This window comes from Phyllobates terribilis, unplaced genomic scaffold (genome assembly GCF_046119375.1).
Source record: "Phyllobates terribilis strain yellow unplaced genomic scaffold, ASM4611937v1 Scaffold_1__5_contigs__length_1240528914, whole genome shotgun sequence".
Lineage (NCBI taxonomy): Eukaryota > Metazoa > Chordata > Amphibia > Anura > Dendrobatidae > Phyllobates > Phyllobates terribilis.
The window spans coordinates 1,098,109,668-1,098,137,486 of NW_027362761.1; the positions used below are offsets into that span (position 1 = coordinate 1,098,109,668).

The 27,819-nt window shown below is 46.2% G+C and overlaps 1 protein-coding gene across 2 annotated transcripts in view; it reads right to left on the reverse strand.

Moving 5' to 3' along the window:
• Window positions 1–3,556: 3,556 nt before the first annotated feature.
• Window positions 3,557–27,819, reverse strand: part of PGM2 (phosphoglucomutase 2) — a 63,910-nt gene continuing 39,647 nt past the window's right edge. For both annotated transcript variants that reach the window (XM_073646208.1, XM_073646201.1), the window contains 7 exons: window positions 27,552–27,649; window positions 14,874–15,054; window positions 14,689–14,782; window positions 14,136–14,265; window positions 12,880–13,069; window positions 4,146–4,279; window positions 3,557–3,987 (listed from right to left, as the gene is read on the reverse strand). In XM_073646208.1, coding sequence (XP_073502309.1) covers window positions 3,885–3,987; window positions 4,146–4,279; window positions 12,880–13,069; window positions 14,136–14,265; window positions 14,689–14,782; window positions 14,874–15,054; window positions 27,552–27,649 — 930 coding nt within the window. In that variant the 3' untranslated portion in view covers window positions 3,557–3,884. The remainder of the gene's footprint in view (window positions 3,988–4,145; window positions 4,280–12,879; window positions 13,070–14,135; window positions 14,266–14,688; window positions 14,783–14,873; window positions 15,055–27,551; window positions 27,650–27,819) is intronic.

A 27,819-nucleotide genomic window follows, 5' to 3' on the forward strand; every position in this document is an offset into this window, starting at 1 on the left:
CTGAATGGTAGGAATTATATTAGGTGTAACACAGGCTAAACATGATTACAGCTCTGGTCTGTTACGATATTGTTGTCTGATAACCCAGGACCAGGGGCTCCTACCCTGTCCCTAACGCTAGGGGTGTCTACACAGTGGTGCAGACAAAACATTTTTTTCAAGGTATCAAAAGTCTCCTGGGCCGGACTGAACCAGTTGGAAAAGTCCATCCCTTTTCTGGTCATATCCGTGAAAGGTTTGGCTATTACCGACAAACCTTTGATGAACTTTCGGTAGTAGTTGGCGAGACTCTAGAACCTTTGAAAGACTTTTAGGTCCTCAGGACGATCCCAATCCAGTAGCGCCCGAACTTTTGCCAGATCGCACGAAAGCTGGTGGATGATTAAAAAATAACCCAGAAAAATGATCTTTTGAACAGAGAACATGCATTTCTCCATCTCCAGTTTGACAAATAATTTGTCCCTGAATATTGGAAGGACCCGTCTGAAATGTAACTGTAATCTAAGCAAGGGCGTAAACCTCTGTTTTTCTTGACAAAAAAACCCCTGCAGCAACGGGAGATGAAGAACGTCTTATATGACCCTTTGCCAGACTTTCAGTGATATAGTCCTTAATGGCCTGCCTCTCTGGACCAGAGATGTTGTATAACCTGCTGTTTAGCAGCTTAGTCCCCGTAATAAGGACGATGTGGTGGGAGTTCCTGATACCCCTGTTCTGAAAACACATCCCCAAAATCAGACAGGTATTCAGGCAAAGATTGGGTCCCCACCCTGGCTAGCCGGGTGACCAAGCAGTGTTCTTGGCAATACTTGCTGAATTTAACCACCTCCCGAGTCTGCCAGTCTACCACAGGGTTGTGTAGCGTAAACCAAGATAATCCTAGAACCATAGGAGGGCGAGCCCTCTAGCACATAACAGTCTATAAATTCTAAGTACATGGCCCCTACCTGTAGATGCATCATCTGAATGACCTGAGTAAAATACCGCTGACTCAAGGGTGCAGAGTTAATAGTGATAATGGGTACTGATTTAGATAATACTTGTGGACGAACCTGGTCTCGATCAAATTAAACCCCGCCTCACTGTCCAGAAATGTCCATCTTATCTTTGCAAAGATGGATCTCGGCTGGTAGAAAAAATTGAGAACTACCAATGAAGGAAATAAGTACACCTGGATTGTCAACCTCCCCGCAACCTGGGCTCCTTAGTTTTCCGGCGGATGTTTACACGGGAATATGGAAGGACACGTACACGCAAAATGACCCTTTCCGCCACAGAAAAAGCACACTCCCCCCTCACGCCAAACCACCATTACACCTACAGAACGTGCTGCCCTACCTAACTGCATAGGTTCCGTGGTAGCCTCAGATCCAGGTTCCTGTGACTCCGGGAACCTCGCAAATAGAAGTGTCCCCTTATGTCTCTGACTAGGACAGAGGTCCACCCAGATGGCCAGAGACATGGCCGCCTCCAGGGAGATCAGAGTCTCATGCAGGGCAAGGGCATAACCCTTGAACGAACTGGCTACGGAGTGCAGGGTCATCCCACTATCGGAGGACCACCTCTGGATCTCTGAGCAATACTTCTCTGCCGGCCGGTATCCCTGTTGAAGCTAACGTAGTGTGGACTCGGCCAGGGAGACGCAGTCGGGGTCATCGTATATGTGACCTAGCGCTTGAAAGAAATCCTCAACCATCCGTAGCGACAGTGGTTGGGGGTTCAGCCTAGAGGAGCGAAATTACGATCCCCACCCGTTGCTCCTCAGTACCAGAGGAGTAAGGCCGCAACTTAAAGTACAGTTTACAGGCTTCCCTGAAGACAACAACAAACTTAACACCAACCCCCCCCCCCCCCCAGAGAACCTGTCAGGCAAAGTGATGTGATCTTGGGCTCCTACCCTGTCCCTAATGCTAGGAGCACTCTAGCTACTTCGGCTCCCCAGGTTACTTCTGATGGAGAAGATGCTGGGGCCACGTACCTTGCTGTTCTCCCGAGTCAGCCCTTATCTGTTGTAATGTAGCGACTTGCTGGCATTACGGTAATGGTCCAGGATGTGTTTTACCTGACCATGTACCTTCCCCCTCCGGTGACTGGTCACATGACTGTGACATAGCACAGGTCCTGCACGCACAGAATGTCTGTCTGATCACATGACTGTGACATCAGCAAGGTCCTGTCAGTATGTGTGAGCACGGGATGCATATATAAACCCTGCTTGATGGGAGACAGGTGTGTTCGGTGTGTTGGGCGTGAGGCCTGTTCCCTGTGTGTGTGTGGGACACCGTGATACCGTGAAGCCTGGCAGCCTGAAAGGTCGAGCCTGGATCTTGTGTAGATGCTAGTGGCCTTGGAAGGCAGCGGCTTGGTGAAGAATCCGGAAAGGCGCAGACTGGATGTGTGTGAGTGAAACATTCCAGTAGCCTTAGACGGGACGACGGCTAGAGACCCCCACCTGGGAAAGCCTTAAAGCCACAGTGGTGGCGGATTAAATGGACTGCAGCAACTAAACCCGGCAAAGGTAATACACTTTGTTATATGGACAGTTATATAGACATTGCTATAGTGTTACCTTGCTGAAGGCTGTAACTTGGGCCAATTGGGCCTGTCTGCTACTTGAGAGACTCCCGGATGTGAAGTGTGTAAACATGCCGGTGATATACTAAGAAGGACTGTGTGATATGCGGTTTATGATAAGATAATAAACTGCTGTATTGAGAAAATACCGGAAGGACATTGCACGTGTGCCTAATTTACCCGGTGCAGCGAGTATCCCCCATTATGATGACTAGTGCTGCCTTACACTGTCCTCTCCCCCACCCAGGGAAACGGGGAGGAATAGTGTATGTAAATACAAAAACCACACAAAGAACGAAAGGACATACAGGGATAAATGAAAATACCAAATATACAAAATATGCACTCACAGACAAGAGAGGGAAGACACCGAAGGGATTAGGAGAGTAAACAAAAATAGAAGAGGAAAGGACTATGCACAAAGCCAAAACACCAAGCAACAGTCACAGAACAAAACTCCTTAAATGCCTTACCGAACACCGAAACCCCCACTCCTCACCAGGCAGTACAAGACTTAACACTGGCAATCCAGATTGCCAGAGCAAAGACTATGTAGGAGAGGTGATTGTCTGATACCGCACAGCTGAGAACTTCCAAGAAGGAAGCTACAGAGACTCAAGGCTGAGCAGTTTAACTCCTGCACTGCTAAAAGAAACCAGCATCATTTAATAAGAGGGAGAAGTGATTCCATTCAATGCCGTAGTACGTGAACTCAAGCGCTGCGGTCTTCTGGCTCCTCTCTGTTGCCGTAAACCCGTGACATATATATCAAAACAAAGCCGGCATCTGCCATGTGCGGTGCAAGCTCAGCTCCTGAGCCCGCTCCCAATACAGGATGTACGATTGCATCCTATGTTGGGAAGGCGTTAATAACGGTCACATCATGCGATTCCCTATTACAGCCTTTGTTATTAATTAGAATATTTGCAAGAAAGTCTAAAATGGACTGACAACATCAATGTGATTAAAGATCTAGGCAAGGTTAAAAAATTAACAGTTAGTGTACCACAAGGTTTAATGCACTTAGAACACATTGTATAAAATCATATAGAATATCACTTCTGTCTAGTGCAGAAATCATTAGAAGAAGAAAAAATGAAATTGTATAGATGTAATAAAAGTCTCCAATGTAACACTATAATAGATAGTGGGCCTCATTTACCAAAACTGTCCTCATTGCCGAAAGCAACCAATTCCAGAGCAGCTTTTATTTATCCACAACAGTTTCAGAGATGGAAGCTGAGCCCTGATTGGTGGCTACGGACCAGTTCCCCTGTTAGACACTTTTGCTATATGAGGCCTCTTTGTCTTTATTCAGTTTTCATTTGCAATTTATTTTTTTCTGGCTGAAAGAAATGTTCTTCGATGGCATCAGCGAGATCGTTCAGTTCCTTCTTCAGCTGATTGTAGTCGCTGTGAACACACAAGCAATGCAGGGTTTAATCAGCAGTCAAAATGTAGCAAAGCAATCGCTAGGACAAACTATCCAATATCTATGGCAAATCCATTCCTCCTGTCCACGTAGTTATCAACAAGACGTGTGATATCAGGTAGTGGATGCCCTCATGTACCTGTTTCCTGGTGCAGCACACAATTCTGCATAATATTTAATTTTTGGCTCCGTGCCACTGGTCCTCATGGTCGCCACTCCACCATTGGCAAAGGTGAACGTGATCATCTGGCTGCTCTTACTAGTTGGGAGAATCTGCAGAGAAGACAGAAACAGACAGGATTACATGGAGTGAATGTGCAAGCTGCCGGCCACACAAAGATCAGTGAGCTAATGGGAATGCTGGGAGTTGTAGTCTTGCAACAGCTGGGGAGCTACAGCCTGTAAACCTCTGCACAGGATACTTGTCAGGTAATCCCCTGACTAAAAGACATGGGCACTGCCTACTTTTTGGTCTAAGGAAAGTTCGAACAAGATGGAAGAGATTTTGGTATACATGTCCCCCATCCTGGGCCAATACTGGTATACATGTCCTCCATCCTGGGCCAATACTGGTATACGTGTCCCCCATTCAGGTATACATGTCCTCCATCCTGGGCCAATACTGGTATACATGTCCGCCATCCAGGTATACATGTCCTCCATCCTGGGCCAATACTGGTATACATGTCCTCCATCCTGGGCCAATACTGGTATACATGTCCGCCATCCAGGTATACATGTCCTCCATCCTGGGCCAATACTGGTATACATGTCCCCTATCCAGGTATACATGTCCTCCATCCTGGGTCAATACTGGTATACATGTCTCCCATCCAGGTATACATGTCCTCCATCCTGGGCCAATACTGGTATACAACATGCCCCCCCCCATCCAGGTACACATGTCCACAATCCTGGGCCAATACTGGTATACAACATGCCCCCCCATCCAGGTATACATGTCCTCAATCCTGTGCCAATACTGGTATACATGTCCCCCCATCCAGGTATACATGTCCTCCATCTTGGGCCAATACTGGTATACATGTCCCCCATCCAGGGCCTATACTGGTATACATGTCCTCCTTCCTGGGCCAGTACTGGTATACATGTCCTCCATCCTGGGCCAATACTGGTATACATGTCCTCCATCCTGGACCAATACTGGTATACAACATGTGTCGTCCCCCCATCCAGGTATACATGTCCTCCATCCTGGGCCAATACTGGTATACATGTCCCCCATCCAGGGCCTATACTGGTATACATGTCCCCCCATGCAGGTATACATGTTCTCCATCCAGGGCTAATACTGGTATACATGTCCTCCATCCAGGGCCAATACTGGTATACATGTCCTCCATCCAGGGCCAATACTGGTATACATGTCACCCATCCAGGTATACATGTCCTCCATCCTGGGCCAATACTGGTATACCTGGATTGGGGACATGTATACCAGTATTGGCCCAGGATGGAGGACATGTATACCAGTATTGGCCAAGGATGGAGGACATATTTATTGATATTATTGATACTTATTGATCCCCAGTCCTTAGTTAATTGACCCACCGTCCATACCTATTTTTTTGCTTTACCCCCCATCCTATTTAATTAAACCCCCTGTCCATAATTAATTGATTGAATCCCTAGTCCACAATTAATTATTTCCCCAGTCCATACTTATTGATCCCAGTCCATAGTTAATTGACACACCGTCCACACTTAATTAATCCACCTGACCCACTCAGCTGATCCCCCGTCCATACTTAATTGATACTTAATTGATCCCCCGTCCATACTTAACTGATCCCGCGCCGATATCTAATCGATACACTTGCACATCCCTAATTGATCCCCGTCCATACACCTATATATAAATAATTGTGTTTTGTACTTGTACATATATACTGACTGTATCCCCATATTTAGAATGACGTCCATGTTGGCCGGAGCCGTGCAGTGTACATCTTGCGCAATGTATGCATTCCCTGAGCTACCGCTCAGGGATCCATACTGCTGCGAGAGATGTGAGCATATCGTGCACTTGGAAGCCCAAATCCTGGATCTAAGTGCTCAGATAGCGGTACTGAGGAGCATCGACAACATGGAACGGAGTTTGCTGCTCACCGAGCAGACACTCAATGGGTCAACACTGGGGGTGGAGCTTAGTGGGGAAGTGCAGGCTGAACAGGCAGGGAGCTGGGTAACGGTTAGAAGGGATAGAGGGGAGAAGTATAGGAAGGCTGGTTCAGAACCGGCATTATTGGAGCACGACAGATCCTCTGACCGCCGGGGGAGTGTATGCTCCAGTAATGAGGGGGAGGGGGGAAGTGTAGGGCAGGCTAGACAGGTCCTGGTAGTGGGTGACTCTATTATTAGGGGGACAGACAGGGCAATCTGTCACAAAGACCGGGATCGCCGAACGGTGTGCTGCCTCCCTGGCGCTCGAGTCCGGCACATCGCGGATCGGGTTGACAGGTTACTGGGTGGGGCTGGCGAAGACCCAGCGGTCATGGTCCACATTGGCACCAATGACAAAGTGAGTGGTAGATGGAGGGTCCTTAAAAATGATTTCAGGGATCTAGGTAGGAAGCTTAGGGCAAGGACCTCCAAGGTAGTTTTCTCAGAAATACTACCAATCCCGCGAGAAACACAGGAGCGCCAACGGGAGGTTAGGGAGGTGAATAAGTGGCTAAAGAGTTGGTGCAAGGCAGAAGGGTTTGGGTTCATGGAGAACTGGGCCGACTTCGCTGTCGGCTACAGGCTCTACCGTAGGGACGGGCTGCACCTCAATGGGGAGGGTGCAGCGGTGCTGGGGAAGAAGATGGCTAATAGGTTGGAGGAGTTTTTAAACTAGAGACGGGGGGGGGGAAACCAAGGAAATAGGTGGGATGTGAGGCAAGCAAGGGGGAAGGGGAGAAGTGAATATAATGAGGGTGGAGAGGGGGGTGGGGATAGTACAGTTAGATCGTTAGAGAAGAATAGGATGCTAAATAACCCCAAAGTTTTATCTTGCATGCTGACCAACGCAAGAAGCCTGACCAATAAGGCGGATGAGCTGCGGGCGCTTATATCGGAGGAGAGGTATGACATCGTAGGTATAACAGAGACTTGGCTAGACGATAGCTACGACTGGACGGTAAATTTAACAGATTATAGTTTATTTAGAAGGGACCGGAAACAGGGGAAGGGCGGAGGAGTCTGCTTATATGTAAAGTCACGTCTAAAGCCCAGACTAAGGGAAGATATAGGAGAGGGAGAAGAGGGGGTCGAGTCCATGTGGGTAGAGATAGAGGGGGCAAAAAATAATAATAAAATATTACTGGGGGTCTGCTATAAGCCACCCAATATAACAGAGGAGAATGAGAAACTGCTATTAGGACAAATAGACAAAGTAGCAAAACATAATGAGGTGATTGTAATGGGGGACTTCAACTACCCGGATATTGACTGGGAAACAGAAACCTGTAGATCGCAGAAAGGAAAAAGGTTCTTGACAAATATCAAGGATAATTATCTCTCCCAACTAGTGCAGGAACCAACGAGAGGGAAGGCAGTATTGGACTTAATATTGACTAATAGGCCTGATAGAATAACTGAGGTACAGATAGGGGGGCACCTAGGTAATAGCGATCATAATATTATCAATTTCAAAATGCCCTTCAGTAGGGTTATCAATAAGGGAACAACTAAAACATTAAACTTTAGGAGGGCGAAGTTTGATCAGCTGAAAGAAAACCTTCAACTTATAGACTGGGACAAAGTTCTTAATCAAAGGAATACGAATAGTAAATGGGAAACCTTCAAAAGAATTCTGAATACTCAGTGCGAGAGGTATATACCGTATGGGAATAAAAGGGCCAGAAATAAGAGGAAACCAATATGGTTGAATAAGAACGTAAAAGGGGCGTTAAATAGCAAAAAAGAGGCATTCAAGAGATTAAAACAGGAAAACAGCAAGGAGGCACTAATGTGTTACAAGGAAAAAACGAGAACCTGCAAAAAACAAATAAAAATAGCGAAGGAGGAAACAGAGAGACGTATTGCTAGGGAAAGTAGATCAAATCCCAAACTGTTCTTTACGTATATAAATAGTAAAAGGATTAAATCGAATAATATTGGACCGATAAAAAGTGATGAAGGCAAAATCATAGAGAAAGATGAGGATAAAGCTAATCTATTAAATAAATTTTTTTCGTCAACTTTCACAAAGGAAAAAGAACTAACAGGCGAAATGAGAAGTGACAAGCTTAATCCTCCACTAAGTATGACAAATCTAACCCAAGCTGGGGTACAGAAACGCCTCAGTAACATTAAAATAAACAAATCACCAGGACCTGATGGCATACACCCACGGGTACTAAGGGAACTAAGTAATGTGATAGACAGACCGTTATATCTTATATTTAAGGACTCTGTTGAGACTGGGTCTGTACCACTTGATTGGCGACAGGCGAATGTAGTGCCAATATTCAAAAAGGGAGCAAAAAGTGACGCCGGAAACTATCGACCGGTGAGTCTGACGTCCGTTGTGGGCAAAATTTTTGAAGGCTTTATTAATGAGGCAATCATGGAGCATCTTGACGCTAATAATCTATTAACCCCGAACCAACATGGATTCATGAGGAATCGCTCCTGCCAAACAAACCTGATTGACTTCTACGAGGAGGTTAGCTCTCGAGTAGATCAGGGGGAACCAGTGGATGTCGTGTATCTCGACTTCTCAAAAGCGTTCGATAGCGTGCCACATAATAGGTTGGTATACAAAATGAGAATGATGGGGCTGGGGGAAAATGTCTGCAAGTGGGTAGCTAACTGGCTAAAGGATAGAAGGCAGAGGGTGGTTATAAATGGAATATACTCAGATTGGGTAAGCGTCACTAGTGGGGTACCACAGGGGTCTGTACTAGGCCCAATGTTATTTAATATCTTTATTAACGACATAGTCAACGGGATAAATAGTAAAATATCAATATTTGCAGATGACACAAAGTTATGTAAAACAATTAATACAAAAGAGGACAGTGCAGACCTACAGAGGGATTTGGATAAGCTGGGTAGGTGGAGCATTAAATGGCAAATGAGGTTTAACGAGGAGAAATGTAAGGTCACACATATGGGAAGGAAAAATGGAAGTCACCAGTACTCACTGAATGGGAAATCATTGGGGAATTCAGAGATGGAGAAGGACTTGGGCATCTTGATTGATAGCAAACTAAATTGGAGTGCCCAAAGTCAGGCGGCTGCTGTAAGGGCAAACAGGGTAATGGGATGTATCAGAAGAGGTATAGCTGCAAAGGATGAGAACATTGTTCTTCTACTGTACAAAGCACTGGTCAGACCACACTTGGAATACTGTGCTCAGTTATGGGCCCCAATATATAGAAAGGATATAAATGAGCTTGAAAAGGTACAAAGGAGGGCAACAAAATTAATAAAGGGAATGGAGGGACTGCAATACCCAGAGAGGTTGGCAAAACTAGGACTATTCAGCCTGGAAAAGAGAAGGTTGAGGGGGGACATAATAAATGTGTACAAATATGTTAGGGGACAGTATAGAGACCTTGCCCGGGATTTGTTCAAAAGGAGGGATATTACGGTAACAAGAGGGCACTCACTAAGACTGGAAGAGAAAAGGTTTCAGCACCAGCATAGGAAGGGGTTCTTTACGTTAAGAGCAGTGAGAATATGGAATTCACTGAGTGAGGAGACGGTAATGTCGGATTCACTACACCAGTTCAAGCGGGGACTGGATGCTTTTCTAGATACCAGGCAGATTTCTGCATATACTTAAAAATAGAATAAAATAGTAGGTTGATACAGGGATTTATTCTGACTGCTGGTTTCAGAGTCGGGAGGGAATTTTTCCTCAGGTGAAGATTGGCTAAATCATTTGGGGTTTTTGCCCTCCTCTGGATCAACTTTAGCAACTACAGAACTTACAGGTCGAACTTGATGGACGCAAGTCTTTATTCGGCTTTACAAACTATGTACATGTATACCAGTACTGGCCCAGGATGGAGGACATGTATACCAGTATTGGCCCAGGATGGAGGACATGTATACCTGGATGGGGGGACGACACATGTTGTATACCAGTATTGGTCCAGGATGGAGGACATGTATACCAGTATTGGCCCAGGATGGAGGACATGTATACCAGTATTGGCCCAGGATGGAGGACATGTATACCAGTATTGGCCCAGGATGAAGGACATGTATACCAGTATTGGCCCAGGATGGAGGACATGTATACCAGTATTGGCCCAGGATGGAGGACATGTATACCAGTATTGGCCCAGGATGGAGGACATGTATACATGTCCTCCATCTTGGGCCAATACTGGTATACATGTCCCCCATCCAGGACCAATACTGGTATACATGTCCTTCATCCTGCATCCTGGGCCAATACTGGTATACAACATACCCTCCCCATCCAGGTATACATGTCCTCCATCCTGGGCCAATACTGGTATACATGTTCTCCATCCTGGGCCAATACTGGTATACATGTCCCCCATCCTGGACCAATACTGGTATACATGTCCCCCATCCAGATATACATGTCCCCCATCCTGGGCCAATACTGGTATACATGTCCCCCATCCAGGTATATATGTCCTCCATCCTGGACCAATACTGGTATACATGTCCCCCATCCAGATATACATGTCCCCCATCCTGGGCCAATACTGGTATACATGTCCTCCATCCTGGACCAATACTGGTATACATGTCCGCCATCCTGGACCAATACTGGTATACATGTCCCCCATCCTGGACCAATACTGGTATACATGTCCCCCATCCTGGACCAATACTGGTATACATGTCCCCCATCCAGATATACATGTCCCCCATCCTGGGCCAATACTGGTATACATGTCCCCCATCCAGGTATACATGTCCCCCATCCTGGACCAATACTGGTATACATGCCCCCCATCCAGGTATACATGTCCTCCATTCTGGACCAATACTGGTATACATGTCCGCCATCCTGGACCAATACTGGTATACATGTCCCCCATCCTGGACCAATACTGGTATACATGTCCCCCATCCTGGACCAATACTGGTATACATGTCCCCCATCCAGATATACATGTCCCCCATCCTGGACCAATACTGGTATACATGTCCCCCATCCAGATATACATGTCCCCCATCCTGGGCCAATACTGGTATACATGTCCCCCATCCAGGTATACATGTCCCCCATCCTGGACCAATACTGGTATACATGTCCTCCATCCTGGGCCAATACTGGTATACATGTCCCCCATCCAGGTATACATGTCCTCCATCCTGGACCAATACTGGTATACATGTCCCCCATCCAGGTATACATGTCCCCCATCCTGGGCCAATACTGGTATACATGTCCCCCATCCAGGTATACATGTCCCCCATCCTGGGCCAATACTGGTATACATGTCCCCCATCCAGGTATACATGTCCCCCATCCTGGGCCAATACTGGTATACATGTCCTCCATCCTGGGCCAATACTGGTATACATGTCCTCCATCCTGGACCAATACTGGTATACATGTCACCCGTTCTGCTGCTGTTCTTTAACGCATATAAAAAAAAAAAAAAAAAAAAAAAGATTCTCCTCACCTTCTCCCGCTCCAACGACGTGTGGTGTCCCCTTCTGTAGCTGACAACTGACTTCAGCATGCGAGTCAGCCAGTAACTTGCATGCCGACATCAGCTGCTGGCCTCCGATTGGCCGGTAGTGTGTATTGAGGTGCAGGGACCCAGTCAATACATTTCAGCAGAATGTGCGCCCTTTGATGCACAACCAGCTGAAATATGAGCTAATGTCGGCAGGCCCCCTCCCACATGGGCCCGATCACTGTTGCACCCTCTGCAACCTCGATTGGTACGCCCCTGCTCATAGATATCATATATGGGGCTGTTGAGTTCTGGTCAGAAGACCCACGTCTGGTCTGTACATCGCTGCACGTACTCGGACCATGTTTTCACGTTCGTGTCGCAGGTGCTAATCTCACTCCCCTTCTCACCAAGAGAACATGTTTTTATTTGTATCATTGAGTTTGGTCACTGCAAAGCCCAGCGCAGATTTCCCCAACGATCACAGCAGATAATTGGGGGTTTCTGAAGCCAGACCCTATGCCGGCTTCAATAAGAAGCCTCTGGCTTAATGATGTGGAAATGTTTATGTAGTTGTCTCCGCTAACAAAAATCTATAATGAAGAAAAACCTTCATATAATATCATTAGGCAAGACCATAACGTCTTAAAGGGTGTTTCCATGCTATAATAAACATTCCTGGAATATATGTGCCCCCCCAAACTCTCACCACTGCCGTACAGTGCCTGGTGCCATTATCACTAATAAGCTGTGCGGTGTGACACGAGTCCGCTGATTACATAAAAGGTTTAGGATACCCTGGCACCAGGGAGGGGCACCGGCGGCTCATGTCTTGTCATTGAGACTATACATTAAGGGTAACAATGAGGGAAAAGTAGTGATTGGATAGCGGTTGGGGGCACAAATATTCCTGGAAATACAGAAAATTCAGTTTCGGCAAGACTGGGCGGTCATGTGCCGACTTGACGTGCGCAGCCTCGCTCTGTGCCCTTGTACTGGGCGAGGTCGGGCATGCTTAGTTGGAATGTGGACGGAAGTGTGCACATGGCTTACTTGCGGTCATGTTACCGCCCGCTCCTGCCGCTGGCACGAGAATCCTGACAGTGTGCGGTACTCACATAGACTGAAAACTCATCTCATACCTGGACAACTTCTTCAAAGTGCCCTCGAGACGGAGGATGTAAAAAGTCACTAAATGCCTACTGTAATAAAGGCATATTAATGCGGACACAAAGAAAAGATACTCACGGCTTTGTTATCGGGCTGGTTGTCGTCGTACCCTGTGGTTAAGTCCCGCACTCCGGTCACCTCAAATTTTCCACACAGTTTGGGGTACTTGGCGTCACCGTTGTAGTTTCGGAGGTTGTCAAATAGGTTTTTGATAGTAGTTTGATCATAGCAGAGAAAATAGGAATTCCTGCTTATGTGATAGCCATACCTGTCAATGACATGATAATGATTATAACTGGTTATCTAATGATCACTGATGATTAAAAGGATCATTATACTGATAATGGGTGATAACAGTCAGTCTGAGATACAACGGATGTATGAGATGGCAACCTGACCTGTGCAAATATATACTGAATACTCTTAGGAGACGAATTCATTCATTCTATGCCAGTCTTAAAGGGGTTGTCCTGTACTTCTATATTGATGGCCTCGCCTTAGGATGAGTCATCATTATCTGATCAGTAATCCCGGTGCTGGACAGATGTGCCGAGTTACCCAGCACAGCTCCATCAACGGAATAGTGGCCACGGCTGAGTACTGCACATCTGCCCCCTACATGAATCAACAGAGGGGACGGATGTGCAGTACCTGGCTGCGGCCACTATGCAGTCGACAGAGCTGTGTTGTGCAGCTCCGCAACTCAACACCACTGGTCGCTGCCTGCACCGGGAACAGCTGATCGGAAGACGGGCTGGTTGTTCCACCCCCACCAATCAGATATTGAGAACCCATCCTAAGGATAGACCACCAATATGAAAGTCCCGGACATCCACTTTAAGGAGCAGAACACTGGGGTACGATTCCTGCACTTCTTTAATGAGTTTGGCGCATCATTCAATTGCTGTGCGCCACTGCTAGAGATGGACGCCAGTCAGCGCTGATCTACATTTCTGTATTACTGTCGTAATTGATGCCACTTTTGTGCTGTAAATTATGATGAATTTGTCAGCCATGATTGCCCACTTTTCAAAAACTTGGCAGAGTTAGTCAGGACTGGTGTAAAAACATCAAAAATTTTGCACAACTACAAAATGGTGACATTTTAAGTAGTTTTAAACCAGAATTCGGGCAAACAAATGCTTGATGAATTAGACCCTGAAAATAAATAAATAAATATAATATATATAAAATCTTTCCTTAGTAAAATATTCCCTACCGTGAATACTGACTATAATGACGAGGCAGGGTGCTTGCCTGGTGTCCGTGTACAGCGCTGTGACTTATGTTGGTGCTATACAGGAGACAGTATAAACAGGCCATAGAAAACTTACTTGTTAAAAATTGCGCTGAGCTGCTGAGACAGGGAGAGGTTTTTAGTTGCGAGGTAGCTGGCCATTTCTGCAGCAATGACGGCAGCACTTACTCCATCTTTGTCCAAGACTAGCGGGCAGCACATGTAGCCTGGAACACAAGGCATGAGCAGAGTAATAGCTGACATGGGGCAGACAGATCGACAAACCTAGTCTAATGGGAGAGCGGGGAAGCAGCAAGGGTGCTCTTCAGTTGTAAGTACACAAAATGCCCCCTTCCATGTCATAATATGATGGCATCTCACTAGGATTACGATTGGTGGGGTCAGACCTCCAGACCAGCGATCCTGAGAATGGCCAGCATGGCACGGTCTGGGAGGAAGGTGGCACTAACAAGCCGGCAGCACTCCATAGGAGAGGAAAACCTAGAATACCTATATATGAGTAAGTGCCACACCAATACACAATAAAATAAAGAAAGTGGTCAACTCATGCAAGTGTGGGAATTATGACCAGATCACTAAAGATCGACCCACCGGCTGCACATGGGCCAATATACGCCATACGCTCTCACCTATGGCTTCCTCAAAGGCAAATAAAACAGTTTTCCCCTGGTCAATCAGTTCTTTCGCTCTATTTCCCATCCACTTAAATCCGGTCAGTGTTTCCTGCAAAGAAGAGAAGACGGCAATGAGGAGATCATGTATTACAGTATAGTGGTGACCCCGAAGGGCAGAGGGGAGCCAGGGTATGGAGTACCTGAAAGTGAAAGCCCTCCTGCACAGCAATGGCCCGGAGGATCTTGGAGGAGACCGTGCTCGCCAGCATGTACACGTTCTTCACAGCACCTGGATCTGGGTTCTGCTCTTTCCAGCAGGTAAAGATCCACCAGCCGAGAAGAGCACCAAGCTCATTGCCCGAGAAGACTCTCCAATCTCCGCTGACCAAGAAAAGGAACGAACAACACTCAGCCACAAGAGATTATTATTTATACTCCAGTAATATTTATGTGAAGTAATACCAACCAATGGAGAATTAGAACCGATATGTGATAATCTATGTGTGCATTCATCATATACAGTCAGTGGCAAACAAAAGTTTTGCTTTTTTTTTTTTAAAAGTGTGATTACTTCTGTCTGGTGGTTGTGACGCCATTTTCCTGGTGATTTTCGTAAACCGGAAGCAAATGGTTGTCGAAAATGGTGTTTGACATTGTTTTATCCCTTTATGTGTTGGTTTTCAACATTTGCTGGGCCAAATGTTTTGCGTATTTTGTCATGGGTAGTCGAATTTTGCCTAATAAAGTTTTTTTGTTTTATGTGTGTTTTTTTAGGTTAAAACATCGCAGAGACAAATTTATCACCAGATGTCAGGAAGCTTATTATTCTGAGAGTGAAGTCAGGCGAAAGCCAAAAAGAGGTAGATATGGAATTCACCTGTTCTCAGAGTCAAATGTTATGTATATTAAAGAAAGAAAAATACGGTTATGGAACAGCTGACAAAGCCAGAAGTGGACGACCACAGAAAACTTCCTCCAGAGTTGATCACATTCTTAAGAAAAAGTCAGTATCTGATGTTTATAAAAGTGCTGGACAGATTTCACACGAAATCAACGAAACATAAAGGGATCAAAGTGAGTCACCAAACTGTGGTGTGACAGCTAAGAGCAGTAGGGCTGAATGCACGAGGTCCAGTCAAGAAGCCTTTCATCTCTGGAAAGAACCGGAAGGTCCGACTTGAGGTTGCCAAAGAACACAGGCAATGGAAAGAGTAGTGTACATCCTCCTCCTTCTCCATACAAGGCTGTCCATAAACTGTGCCCTCTAATCTTATCCTACCGCCCCACACAAAGTATTGTTACAATCATTCTTCAGCAGAACACCACTCCCCAGCCTTCTGGCTTCTTGCAAGCAGTAGTTACCATCATTCTTCAGCAGCACACCGCTCCCCAGCCTCCTTGCTTGCTGTTACCATCATTCTTCAGCAGCACGCCGCTCTCCAGCCTCCTTGCTTCCTGTTACCATCATTCTTCAGCAGCACACCGCTCCCCAGCCTCTGGGCTTCTTGCTTGCTGTTGTTACCATCATTCTTCAGCAGCACACCGCTCCCCAGCCTCCTTGCTTGCTGTTACCATCATTCTTCAGCAGCACATCGCTCCCTAGCCTTCTGGCTTCTTGCTTGCTGTTGTAACCATCATTCTTCAGCAGCACACCGCTCCCCAGCCTCCTTGCTTGCTGTTACCATCATTCTTCAGCAGCACACTACTCCCCAGCCTCTGGGCTTCTTGCTTGCTGTTACCATCATTCTTCAGCAGCACATCGCTCCCTAGCCTTCTGGCTTCTTGCTTGCTGTTGTTACCATCATTCTTCAGCAGCACACCGCTCCCCAGCCTCCTTGCTTGCTGTTACCATCATTCTTCAGCAGCACACCGCTCCCCAGCCTCTGGGCTTCTTTCTTGCTGTTACCATCATTCTTCAGCAGCACATCGCTCCCTAGCCTTCTGGCTTCTTGCTTGCTGTTGTTACCATCATTCTTCAGCAGCACACCGCTCCCCAGCCTCCTTGCTTGCTGTTACCATCATTCTTCAGCAGCACACCGCTCCCCAGCCTCTGGGCTTCTTGCTTGCTGTTAACATCATTCTTCAGCAGCACATCGCTCCCTAGCCTTCTGGCTTCTTGCTTGCTGTTGTTACCATCATTCTTCAGCAGCACACCGCTCCCCAGCCTCCTTGCTTGCTGTTACCATCATTCTTCAGCAGCACATCGCTCCCTAGCCTTCTGGCTTCTTGCTTGCTGTTGTTACCATCATTCTTCAGCAGCACACCGCTCCCCAGCCTCCTTGCTTGCTGTTACCATCATTCTTCAGCAGCACATCGCTCCCTAGCCTTCTGGCTTCTTGCTTGCTGTTGTAACCATCATTCTTCAGCAGCACACCGCTCCCCAGCCTCCTTGCTTGCTGTTACCATCATTCTTCAGCAGCACATCGCTCCCTAGCCTTCTGGCTTCTTGCTTGCTGTTGTAACCATCATTCTTCAGCAGCACACCGCTCCCCAGCCTCCTTGCTTGCTGTTACCATCATTCTTCAGCAGCACATCGCTCCCTAGCCTTCTGGCTTCTTGCAAGCAGTAGTTACCATCATTCTTCAGCAGCACACCGCTCCCCAGCCTCCTTGCTTGCTGTTACCATCATTCTTCAGCAGCACGCCGCTCTCCAGCCTCCTTGCTTGCTGTTACCATCATTCTTCAGCAGCACACCGCTCCCCAGCCTCTGGGCTTCTTGCTTGCTGTTGTTACCATCATTCTTCAGCAGCACACCGCTCCCCAGCCTCCTTGCTTGCTGTTACCATCATTCTTCAGCAGCACATCGCTCCCTAGCCTTCTGGCTTCTTGCTTGCTGTTGTAACCATCATTCTTCAGCAGCACACCGCTCCCCAGCCTCCTTGCTTGCTGTTACCATCATTCTTCAGCAGCACACTACTCCCCAGCCTCTGGGCTTCTTGCTTGCTGTTACCATCATTCTTCAGCAGCACATCGCTCCCTAGCCTTCTGGCTTCTTGCTTGCTGTTGTTACCATCATTCTTCAGCAGCACACCGCTCCCCAGCCTCCTTGCTTGCTGTTACCATCATTCTTCAGCAGCACACCGCTCCCCAGCCTCTGGGCTTCTTTCTTGCTGTTACCATCATTCTTCAGCAGCACATCGCTCCCTAGCCTTCTGGCTTCTTGCTTGCTGTTGTTACCATCATTCTTCAGCAGCACACCGCTCCCCAGCCTCCTTGCTTGCTGTTACCATCATTCTTCAGCAGCACACCGCTCCCCAGCCTCTGGGCTTCTTGCTTGCTGTTAACATCATTCTTCAGCAGCACATCGCTCCCTAGCCTTCTGGCTTCTTGCTTGCTGTTGTTACCATCATTCTTCAGCAGCACACCGCTCCCCAGCCTCCTTGCTTGCTGTTACCATCATTCTTCAGCAGCACATCGCTCCCTAGCCTTCTGGCTTCTTGCTTGCTGTTGTAACCATCATTCTTCAGCAGCACACTGCTCCCCAGCCTCCTTGCTTGCTGTTACCATCATTCTTCAGCAGCACGTCGCTCTCCAGCCTCCTTGCTTGCTGCTACCATCGTTCTTTAGCAGCACACTGCTCCCCAGCCTCCTGGCATCTTGCTTGCGGTGTAGCGAGCGTTCATTGTGCACTGGCCAAAACTGTGTGATCTCCTGTGCAGAGAGCATTGGAGAAGTGCAGGGCCACTGAAGGTGGCCACATCCAGCACTCGGTCAGCTTCAGAGCAGCGCTTACAAGTTTTATAACTTAGAGTATGCAAGCTTTCACTCCTTGCCTGGAAGACCAACCACCTCTGATAGACTGCTGCAGTGGCTGGTAACCTAGGTAATGAGCAGTAAACAATACCATTAATAATCCCTGTGCTCTTCAGAACAGAGAAGATCTTTAATAACAAGTAAATTGCAAAGTTGCTCACTTTTACAGGCACTTTGCAATTTTAACCAGTTAAGGACTTGAGTAACCCTTTAATCTCCGGGCTCACAAGACCATCTCCATTTTTGCTGTTGTCTGCTCCTTTCCCACACATTCACCAGCAACCTGGAAACCCACCCGCCTCGTCATATATTGTAGGTTGCAGGCTTTACCTCCTTACTGCCTCTGGCCACCTCCCTTATAGATTGCAAGCTCTGGGGGGAAGAGTGCCCTCTCCCCTTGTACCAGGCTGTCAATCATTAAGTCCTAGTTATTGCACTTGTTTTCTATTTCATGTACGAACACCCAGTTTGCACCTTTTTATATATACTTCTGAGGAACCACAAATTCCAGCAAGGTCATTCAAAATGTCGGTATACATATATCCTTCTAGTCCTGACATCAGTCCTCCACAGCCTGTGGCAATGAAAGCCCAACCCTACCAAATATGAGGAGAGTTCTCAAATAATGGTCACCACTTCAAGATGGACACCAGAGACATCCCATATGTCTACAGTTCAGCAGCGGTAATGTGGACTACAAGTACAAGTATGCCCTGTGCTCCTATTATCCTGCCAATCAGTGCTCCCCTTATTAGGGTTAGAATGGATGTAGTAGTCCTTATAATACTGTTATTTGTATGGGGGGTTAACAAGACAGGACAACCTGGGGATTGTAGTTCCACAACAGTTGTCTGCCCCTTTCAGTCGCTCAGGACTGGCAGGAGATCATTAATATTCGATGTGTCATTATCCTGCGGGGACTGTAGACCGCAGTCATTCATCCTCAGGAGCAGAGGTGTGCGTCACTGTGGATCTATCACATAGCGGAGGTGTGCGTCACTGTGGATCTATCACATAGCGGAGGTGTGCGTCACTGCGGATCTATCACATAGCGGAGGTGTGCGTCACTGCGGATCTATCACATAGCGGAGGTGTGCGTCACTGCGGATCTATCACATAGCGGAGGTGTGCGTCACTGTGGATCTATCACATAGCGGAGGTGTGCGTCACTGCGGATCTATCACATAGCGGAGGTGTGCGTCACTGCGGATCTATCACATTGATTAATAAAACACGAAGATTTACGTCTGCAGTCTGCCATCTCCATAACAACTACCGGGGGGAGAAGAAATCCCAAACCTTCAGTATAAACCATGGTAAGCTACGGGGAAGAAGGGCTGCATAGAGAATGCCCACCACATGCCCACCGCTCATCATTGACAGTCAGAAAGGAGGCCGCAAATTATAAGCAGCTATATCATAATGAAGGGGTGATCTTGTCCGGAAAAGACATGTGCTGGCACAGCAAGCTTCATTACTTGCATTGAAGCGATCCTGCCGCCGATGGGTGGTGCTTGTAAACACTGGATGCAATAGATGCTGAATCCACAGCGATCAACATGGCGGCCGTGACATGGCTGACATTGGTGACGGCCTTTCCAGCTGCATCCTCTTCTGAATGGAAGCTGTCAAGTGGATAAATCACACGTCCACCGCCATACTGAGTTTGAAGGATGCAGCAAGTGCCGCATCCAGTGTTCACAAGTGGTAAGGCGACCACTCGTCTATGGGGCGACGTTCTGGGTAACAAATATGGAAGTTCATGTACAATAAAATTCACTTTGATCTATGTATGTGACAGCGCGTATTCTGTGAACCAAAAGCATCTGATTGTCACAGCATCTGAGCAACCCGAATATGTCAAAAAAAAAACTTTGGGGAGAGGGATTAGCTTAGGGAGTCATAAAATGTTTTCTTTTGTTTGGGTCACATTTTTGATGCCTTTTGTTGGTCCATGATGGTTTTTTGTTCCCCAAATCCCAGCATGCTGTAAATGTAACATTTTGTGAAGGGAACCTGTCATGAGGATTTTATATCTCAAACTAAAGACTGGTGTGTACAGGCGCTTTCATGATGATTGAACCCATACCTGTATTGTACAGATCTGCTTTGCCTTTTCTGAGAAATCCTGCGTTGAAATCACATGCAAACAGGGCCGCCATCAGGGCATTACTGCCCTTAGTGCTGTATGGGGCCCCATGGTGTAATAGTGGTGTGCGCCGGGGTGCTGCCGAAGGCGGCCTACATCTCAGCACCGGGAGCTTTTTTCCCGGAGCTCCACGGCCGTCACCTGGATGGCTGCACGCGCAGCTCCAGCTCCCTCTGGACTTCTGGTCAGGTGACGCGTACGCGATGACGTCATTGTGTACGCACACCAGGAGCGGAGCTGCGCCTGCAGAGGATCGTCAGTGAGCTAAGTATGAAAAAACTTTTTTTAATTTATAAAATTAATTCAATGGGTGAGTGGACGGCACATGAAGAAGTGAGAGGGCTAAGGGGACTGCAAATGATGTTGTGGGAGGGGGACTACAAATGATGAGTTGAGAGGGGGGACTGCAAAAGATTATGTGAGGTGGGGTGAGGGTACGCAAATGATGAATTGGGGGTGGGGAGAGCAAGTGATGACTTTCGGGGGCTGGGGGAGAGCAAATAATGATGACTTGAGGGTGGGGACAGTAAATGATAATGAATTGAGGATGGTGGGCAACAAATGATGAATTGGGGATGTGGCAGCAAATAATGATAAATTGAGGGTGGGGTAGAGTAAATGATGTATTGAATGTGGGGGAGAGTAGTTGATAATGAATAGAGGGTGGGGGTGGGAGAGGACATGACAACGAATAGGGGCGGAGGGGGCACGTAAATATAATGAATCAGGGGAGCACGAGGTAGGCTGTGTGCCCACGATGCATTTTTAATGCGTTTTTGCAGCTGCGGAAACGCATTAAAAACGCATGGTAGAAGGTCTGCCATGTCCCCCAATGATAATCCGCATGTGCTGTGCACATGCTGCGGAAATTTCTGCTGCGGATTATCAATCTGCAAGGACTTTGAAGCATTGGGGAAGAAAGTAAAAGAACTGGATACGCAGGTAGTTTTTTCTTCTATCCTTCCAGTAGACGGGCATGGCGTCAGGAGATGGAACAGGATCCTTGATGTGAACAGCTGGCTGAGACGATGGTGCAGACAACAAGGATTTGGATTCCTGGACCACGGTGTGAATTACCTCTATGATGGACTCCTTGCCAGAGACGGACTACACCTCAACAAACCCGGGAAACACACATTCGCCAGGAGACTCGCAACACTCATCAGGAGGGCGTTAAACTAGAAGAAGAGGGGATGGGAAGAAAAACGCCGGACACGAACATGCAACCAGAGGACATACTAATGAAAGATATGAAGTGCGACAAAGAAGGTCCAAGACAAGATACTTGGAAGGGAGGTAAGAAAATTGCTAATACAATCCACAGGGAGAAGATTGGAACAAAACAAAATCGTGTAAACTGCGTGCTAGCAAATGCCAGGAGCCTGACAAACAAGATGGATGAACTGGAAGCAGAAATATCTACAGGTAACTATGACATAGTGGGAATAACCGAGACATGGTTGGATGAAAGCTATGACTGGGCAGTTAACTTACAGGGTTACAGTCTGTTTAGAAGGGATCGAAGAAATCGGAAAGGGGGTGGAGTCTGTCTATATGTAAAGACGTGTCTAAAGCCTACAATACGGGAGGATGTATGGGAGGGAAATGAGGAGGTCGAGTCCTTATGGGTGGAGATACATGGGGCAAAAAACAATAATAAAATTATCATAGGAGTCTGTTATAAACCACCAAATATAGCAGAAGCCACGGAAAGTCTATTAATGAGACAAATAGACGAAGTAGCAAAAAATAACGAGGTGATTATTATGGGGGACTTCAACTACCCCGATATAGACTGGGAAACCGAAAGCTGTAGATCTCAGAAAGGAAACAGGTTTCTGTCAATTATCAAAGACAATTATTTGTCACAACTTGTGCAGGAACCAACTAGAGGGACGGCCCTTTTAGACTTAATATTAACTAACAGGCCAGACAGAATAACTGAGGTGCAGGTCGGGGGGCACCTGGGAAATAGTGACCACAACATTATACAATTCCACATGTGCTTCAGTAGGGTGCCCAGCAAGGGAGTCACAAAAACACTGAACTTCAGGAGGGCAAAGTTTGATCAGCTAAGAGATGCCCTTCACCTTATAGACTGGGATAGTATCTTCAGTAATAGGAGCACGGATAGAAAATAGGAAATTTTCAAAACAGTCCTACATAGTCACTGTAGAAGGTACATACCTTATGGGAATAAAAGGGCTAGGAATAGGAGGAAGCCAATGTGGCTAAATAAGGAAGTCAAGAGGGCAATGAAAAACAAAAAAAGGGCTTTCGGTAAACTTAAACAAGAAGGCAGCGAGGAAGAGCTAATATCTTATAGGGGAAAAAAACAAAATCTGTAAGAAACAAATAAGAATAGCAAAAGAGGAGACAGAGAGACTAATTGCCAAAGAAAGTAAAACGAATCCCAAACTGTTCTTTAACTATATAAACAGTAAAAGGATTAAAACTGATGTAGTTGGCCCATTGAAAAATAACCTGGGTAAAATCATAGAGGGCGATGAGGGTAAAGCAAACCTACTCAATAGCTTCTTCTCCACTGTTTTCACAAAAGAAAACAATTTATCGGAGGAAATGCAAAGTGATAAAGTAAACCCTCCGCTAAATATCACCCACCTAACCCAGGAGGAAGTTCAGAAACGCCTAAATAATATCAAAATAGACAAGTCACCAGGCCCAGATGGCATACACCCCCGGGTACTAAAAGAATTAAGTAATGTGATAGACAGACCGCTGTATCTTATATTCAAGCACTCTTTATGGACAGGGTCTGTCCCACTAGACTGGCGCCAAGCAAATGTGGTACCAATATTAAAAAAGGGGTCTAAAAGTGACCCTGGGAACTATAGACCAGTCAGCTTAACGTCTGTTGTGGGTAAATTGTTTGAAGGATTTCTTAGAGATGCTATTGTAGAATATCTTAATGATAATAACTGTCTAACTCCATATCAACATGGATTCATGAGGGATCGCTCCTGCCAAACAAACCCGATCGCCTTCTACGAGGAGGTGAGCTCACAGCTGGACCGGGGAGAGTCAGTGGATGTTGTATACCTTGACTTCTCCAAAGCGTTTGATACCGTGCCACACAAAAGGTTGGTATATAAAATGAGAATGCTTGGTCTGGGGGATAATGTGTGCAAGTGGGTAAATAGCTGGCTGAGTGATAGAAAGCAGAGGGTGGTTATCAATGGAGTAAGCTCAGGGGGTGTCAGGGTTACTAGCGGGGTGCCTCAAGGGTCTGTCTTGGGCCCTATATTATTTAATATATTTATTAATGATCTAGTGGAAGGGTTGCATAGTAAAATAGCAATATTTGCAGATGATACTAAACTTTGTAAAGTAGTTAATACAGATGAGGATAGGGCACAGCTACAGGAGGATTTAGATAAATTGGGGAGTTGGGCCAAAAAATGGCAAATGGGGTTCAATGCCGATAAATGTAAGGTCATGCACATGGGAAAGAAAAACAGCAGTCACCCATACATATTAAATGGGAAAACGTTGGGGAAATCTGACATGGAGAAGGACCTGGGCGTCTTGGTTAATAGCAAATTAAATTGGAGTGCCCAGTGTCAGGCAGCAGCTGCGAAGGCAAATAGAGTCATGGCATGCATCAGAAGAGGAATAGGGGCATATGATGAGAACATTGTTCTTCCTCTGTATAAAGCGCTGGTAAGGCCGCACTTAGAATATTGTGCACAGTTCTGGGCTCCGGTGCTCAGGAAAGACATATTGGAGCTAGAGAGGGTACAAAGGAGGGCGACTAAGGTAATAAAGGGAATGGAGGGACTAGAATACCCAGAGAGGTTGTCAAAATTAGGCCTATTTACTTTGGAAAAGAGAAGGCTTAGGGGAGCCTCATAAACATGTATAAATACATCAGGGGGCAGTACAGAGATCTCTCCCATGACCTGTTTATACCAAGGATGGTGACTAAGACGAGGGGGCACACTATGCGTCTGGAGGAAAGGAGGTTCCTGCACCAGCATAGAAGGGGATTCTTTACGGTCAGAGCCGTGAGACTCTGGAACTCTCTGGGAGAGGAAGTGGTGATGTCCAACTCACTTAATGAGTTCAAGAGAGGCCTGGACGCCTTTCTTGAGAACAATAAAATTACATCTTATGCTTAGTGATAGTTAATTAATCCAGATTGGTGTCGGGAAGTGAATTTTTTCCTCAATGATGTCAATTGGCCTATACCGCATGTTTTTTTTTTTTTGTTTGTTTTGTTTTTTTTTGCCTTCCCCTGGATCAACGCTGCGGAATAGCTGCAGTGCACAAGAAATAGGCTGAACTGGATGGACGCTTGTCTTTTTTCGGCCTTATAAACTACTATAAACTACTACTACTATCATTGTGGAAAAAAACGCAGCACTACCAATTATTTTGCGGAAGCGCTGCGTTTTCGCCGCCATTGACTTGTATTGGAACACACCAATTCCGCAAGACTGCATCTGTACTTGCGTAATTGGTGCGTTCTAATGTGCGGATGGTACCCGGGTGTAGAGGAGAGGAGAGTCTCATCCACACCCAGGTACCATAAAAAAATCTGTAAAAAAAAGAATAAAATAAAAAATAAATGTATATTTACCTTCCGGCGTCCCGCGCTGCTCCTTGCTTTCCGGCACTTTGCAGTGGGTTGAAGGACCTGCGCTGACGTCAGAGTCATGTGACGGGTCACATGCCGCTGACGTCGGCAGGTCTTTCAATCCACCGATGTCGGCAAGGGAGAACGGAGTGTAAAGCAGGACACCGGGGGCCAAGTATACATTTATTTTTTTATTTTTAACCACTCTCTCGGGTCACACTATATAAATCCGTGCTGGTTGCATGGATTTATATAGTGTGACCTAGTTGTCACAAGCACTTTCCAAGTGATGCTAATCGCTTGGAAAGCGCTTGTCAATCCGCATGCGGAAATGTCAGTGAATAACGCTCCATTTCTGCATGTCCCTGGCAGGAAAACGCATATACAATCCGCATGGGTTTTTTTCTGCCAGGGAGATGCAGAAACGCTCAGGAAAAAATCCTGAGCATTTCTGCATCGTGGGCACATAGCCGTAAAGAGTGGGGGGCAAGTTGCGGATGCAGGAGTGTGACTGGTATTGAATTGGGGCAAAGAGTACAGGTGACAATTAATTTATATATTCATTGGGTGGGGAAAGTGGTTATTTACAGTTAGTGGGGGCACAGTGGATGATTGCAATTTATATTTGGAATGGTGGGTTGCATAATAACTAATTATATATTAATGGTGAGTGCACGTCTGTATTCAGCTGCGTAATGTAGAAGTTGGGGAATGTGCTCTAGATAACTGTTATTTTCGGCAGAGACGAGTCCTGGCTGGAAGACGTGATGGTGGTCTGCACTGGATGAAGGAGAAAAGCGAAGATGAATATCTTTAACTACAGACGTCACTGGTGAGTCAGTGTGTTACCTGTACACTTACACTATATACAGAGCTCCTGTGTATAATATCACCAGTGTTCACTGTATTACCTGTACACTGACACTATATACAGAGCTCCTGTGTATAATGTCACTGGTGATCACTGTATTATCTGTACACTTACACTATATACAGAGCTCTTGTGTATAATGTCACCTGTGATCACTGTATTATCTGTACACTGACACTATATACAGAGCTCCTGTGTATAATGTCACTGGTGATCACTGTATTACCTGTACACTGACACTATATACAGCGTATGTGACAGTATGTGTCCTTTGTATGTGGTATTATTGGTCATTTAAAAAAATAATAATGTACGTGATATTTCCTTAAAAAAAAAAAATAGATATATACCAAAAAAAGAAAAAGAAATGTTTAATAGGTTAGAGTAGACTAGGGCCCAGCCAAAAGTGTCTCCTTGTCATGGTGGCAGCTTAAAAAATCTTTTGGCCAAAACAAAATGTTATGGCTATGTGTGTGATATCGTGTTTGATGGGAACTGTTAATATGAGAGGACGTGGTGCTGAAATGGCGTTTTTCCAAGAGTGGGTGGAGGGACTGTGGAAAGTTCGAGGGATGGAGGCAGAGCTGGGGTAGAGCTGGGTTGGAGCCTGGGCGGAGTCCCAAGCGGCCCCAAAATTTTGCCAGTATTCTGGATGGGACAATGCACTTGCAGCTCTCCCTCTTTACCAGACTGACAGGCAACTCATCACCTGACAGATTTTGAGCAGCTGCCATCAGTGTCTGAGGGGGGCGCATGTGCAGTAAGGTCCTCATGATGTTGCTACACCCAGTGCATCCACCTGAGCACAAGCCGCCTTGGCACCGACGGTGCTTACAAGAGATCTCGGTCAGGGGAGGCACATCACTGAAACATGGATGACCTGTCAGTCTGATAAAGGTGGCAGGCAGGGAGTAGTAAAGGAGAGCTGCAAGTGAACTGTCCCACCCCCAAAGCACTTGCAGCTCATTTGCATATTATGTAAACACTGGATTTCTCAGAAAAGGCAAAATGCAAATAAAGCCATGGATTTAATCAACATGAAAGCCTCTGTACATATACGTGCCATTAGTTTGAGCTATAAATCTTCATGACGGGCTCCATTTATGGGGCTCTCGCTCAGACTTCTCTAAAAGATTTTGAAAAAAAAAATGCACAAAAAATAGAATGAAGACTCCTTCCCCATCAAACTAAAAAAATGCTAAAATAGATAAGAGAAGGCAGCCTAATAAACTGATAGCAGTGTCCCCTAAAGAAGTAGATTTATAGGGAAATCTACATGGATCTTTTGTCTTTTATTGTGAAACATCTACCTAAAGGCTTATACTGAAGAAAGAACAACGTATAAAAAGAGCACAAGACCGAAGATGGCTTCATCTGTCCCATAACTCCTCACCGAGAGTATGGATGTAAGTATATAGGGGCCCGACCAGTACCCGGACAGCATACAAAGCCTGTAAGGTGATCCATAGTAAAGCGCCAATCGCCTAGAACGCCGGATCTGTTCTCACCTCTCCTGTTTCTCCGCCACGGCCAGACGGTCGGCATCGGGGTCATTTGCCAGGATAATCCTGGCCCCTTCTTTATCAGCCAACTCAAAGGATAATTTCTGCAAAAGACATAAGTGAAGAGACGATAAGCAGCCAGTGATACCATCAGCCGCCAATATACATGTCTGACCTCGCTTTAATTCACACTCCAAGTAAATGTCAGATATTATATACTACACGCAGAATTCACCCCCATTAGGGGGATGCTGGGGAAATAATCACCATACTA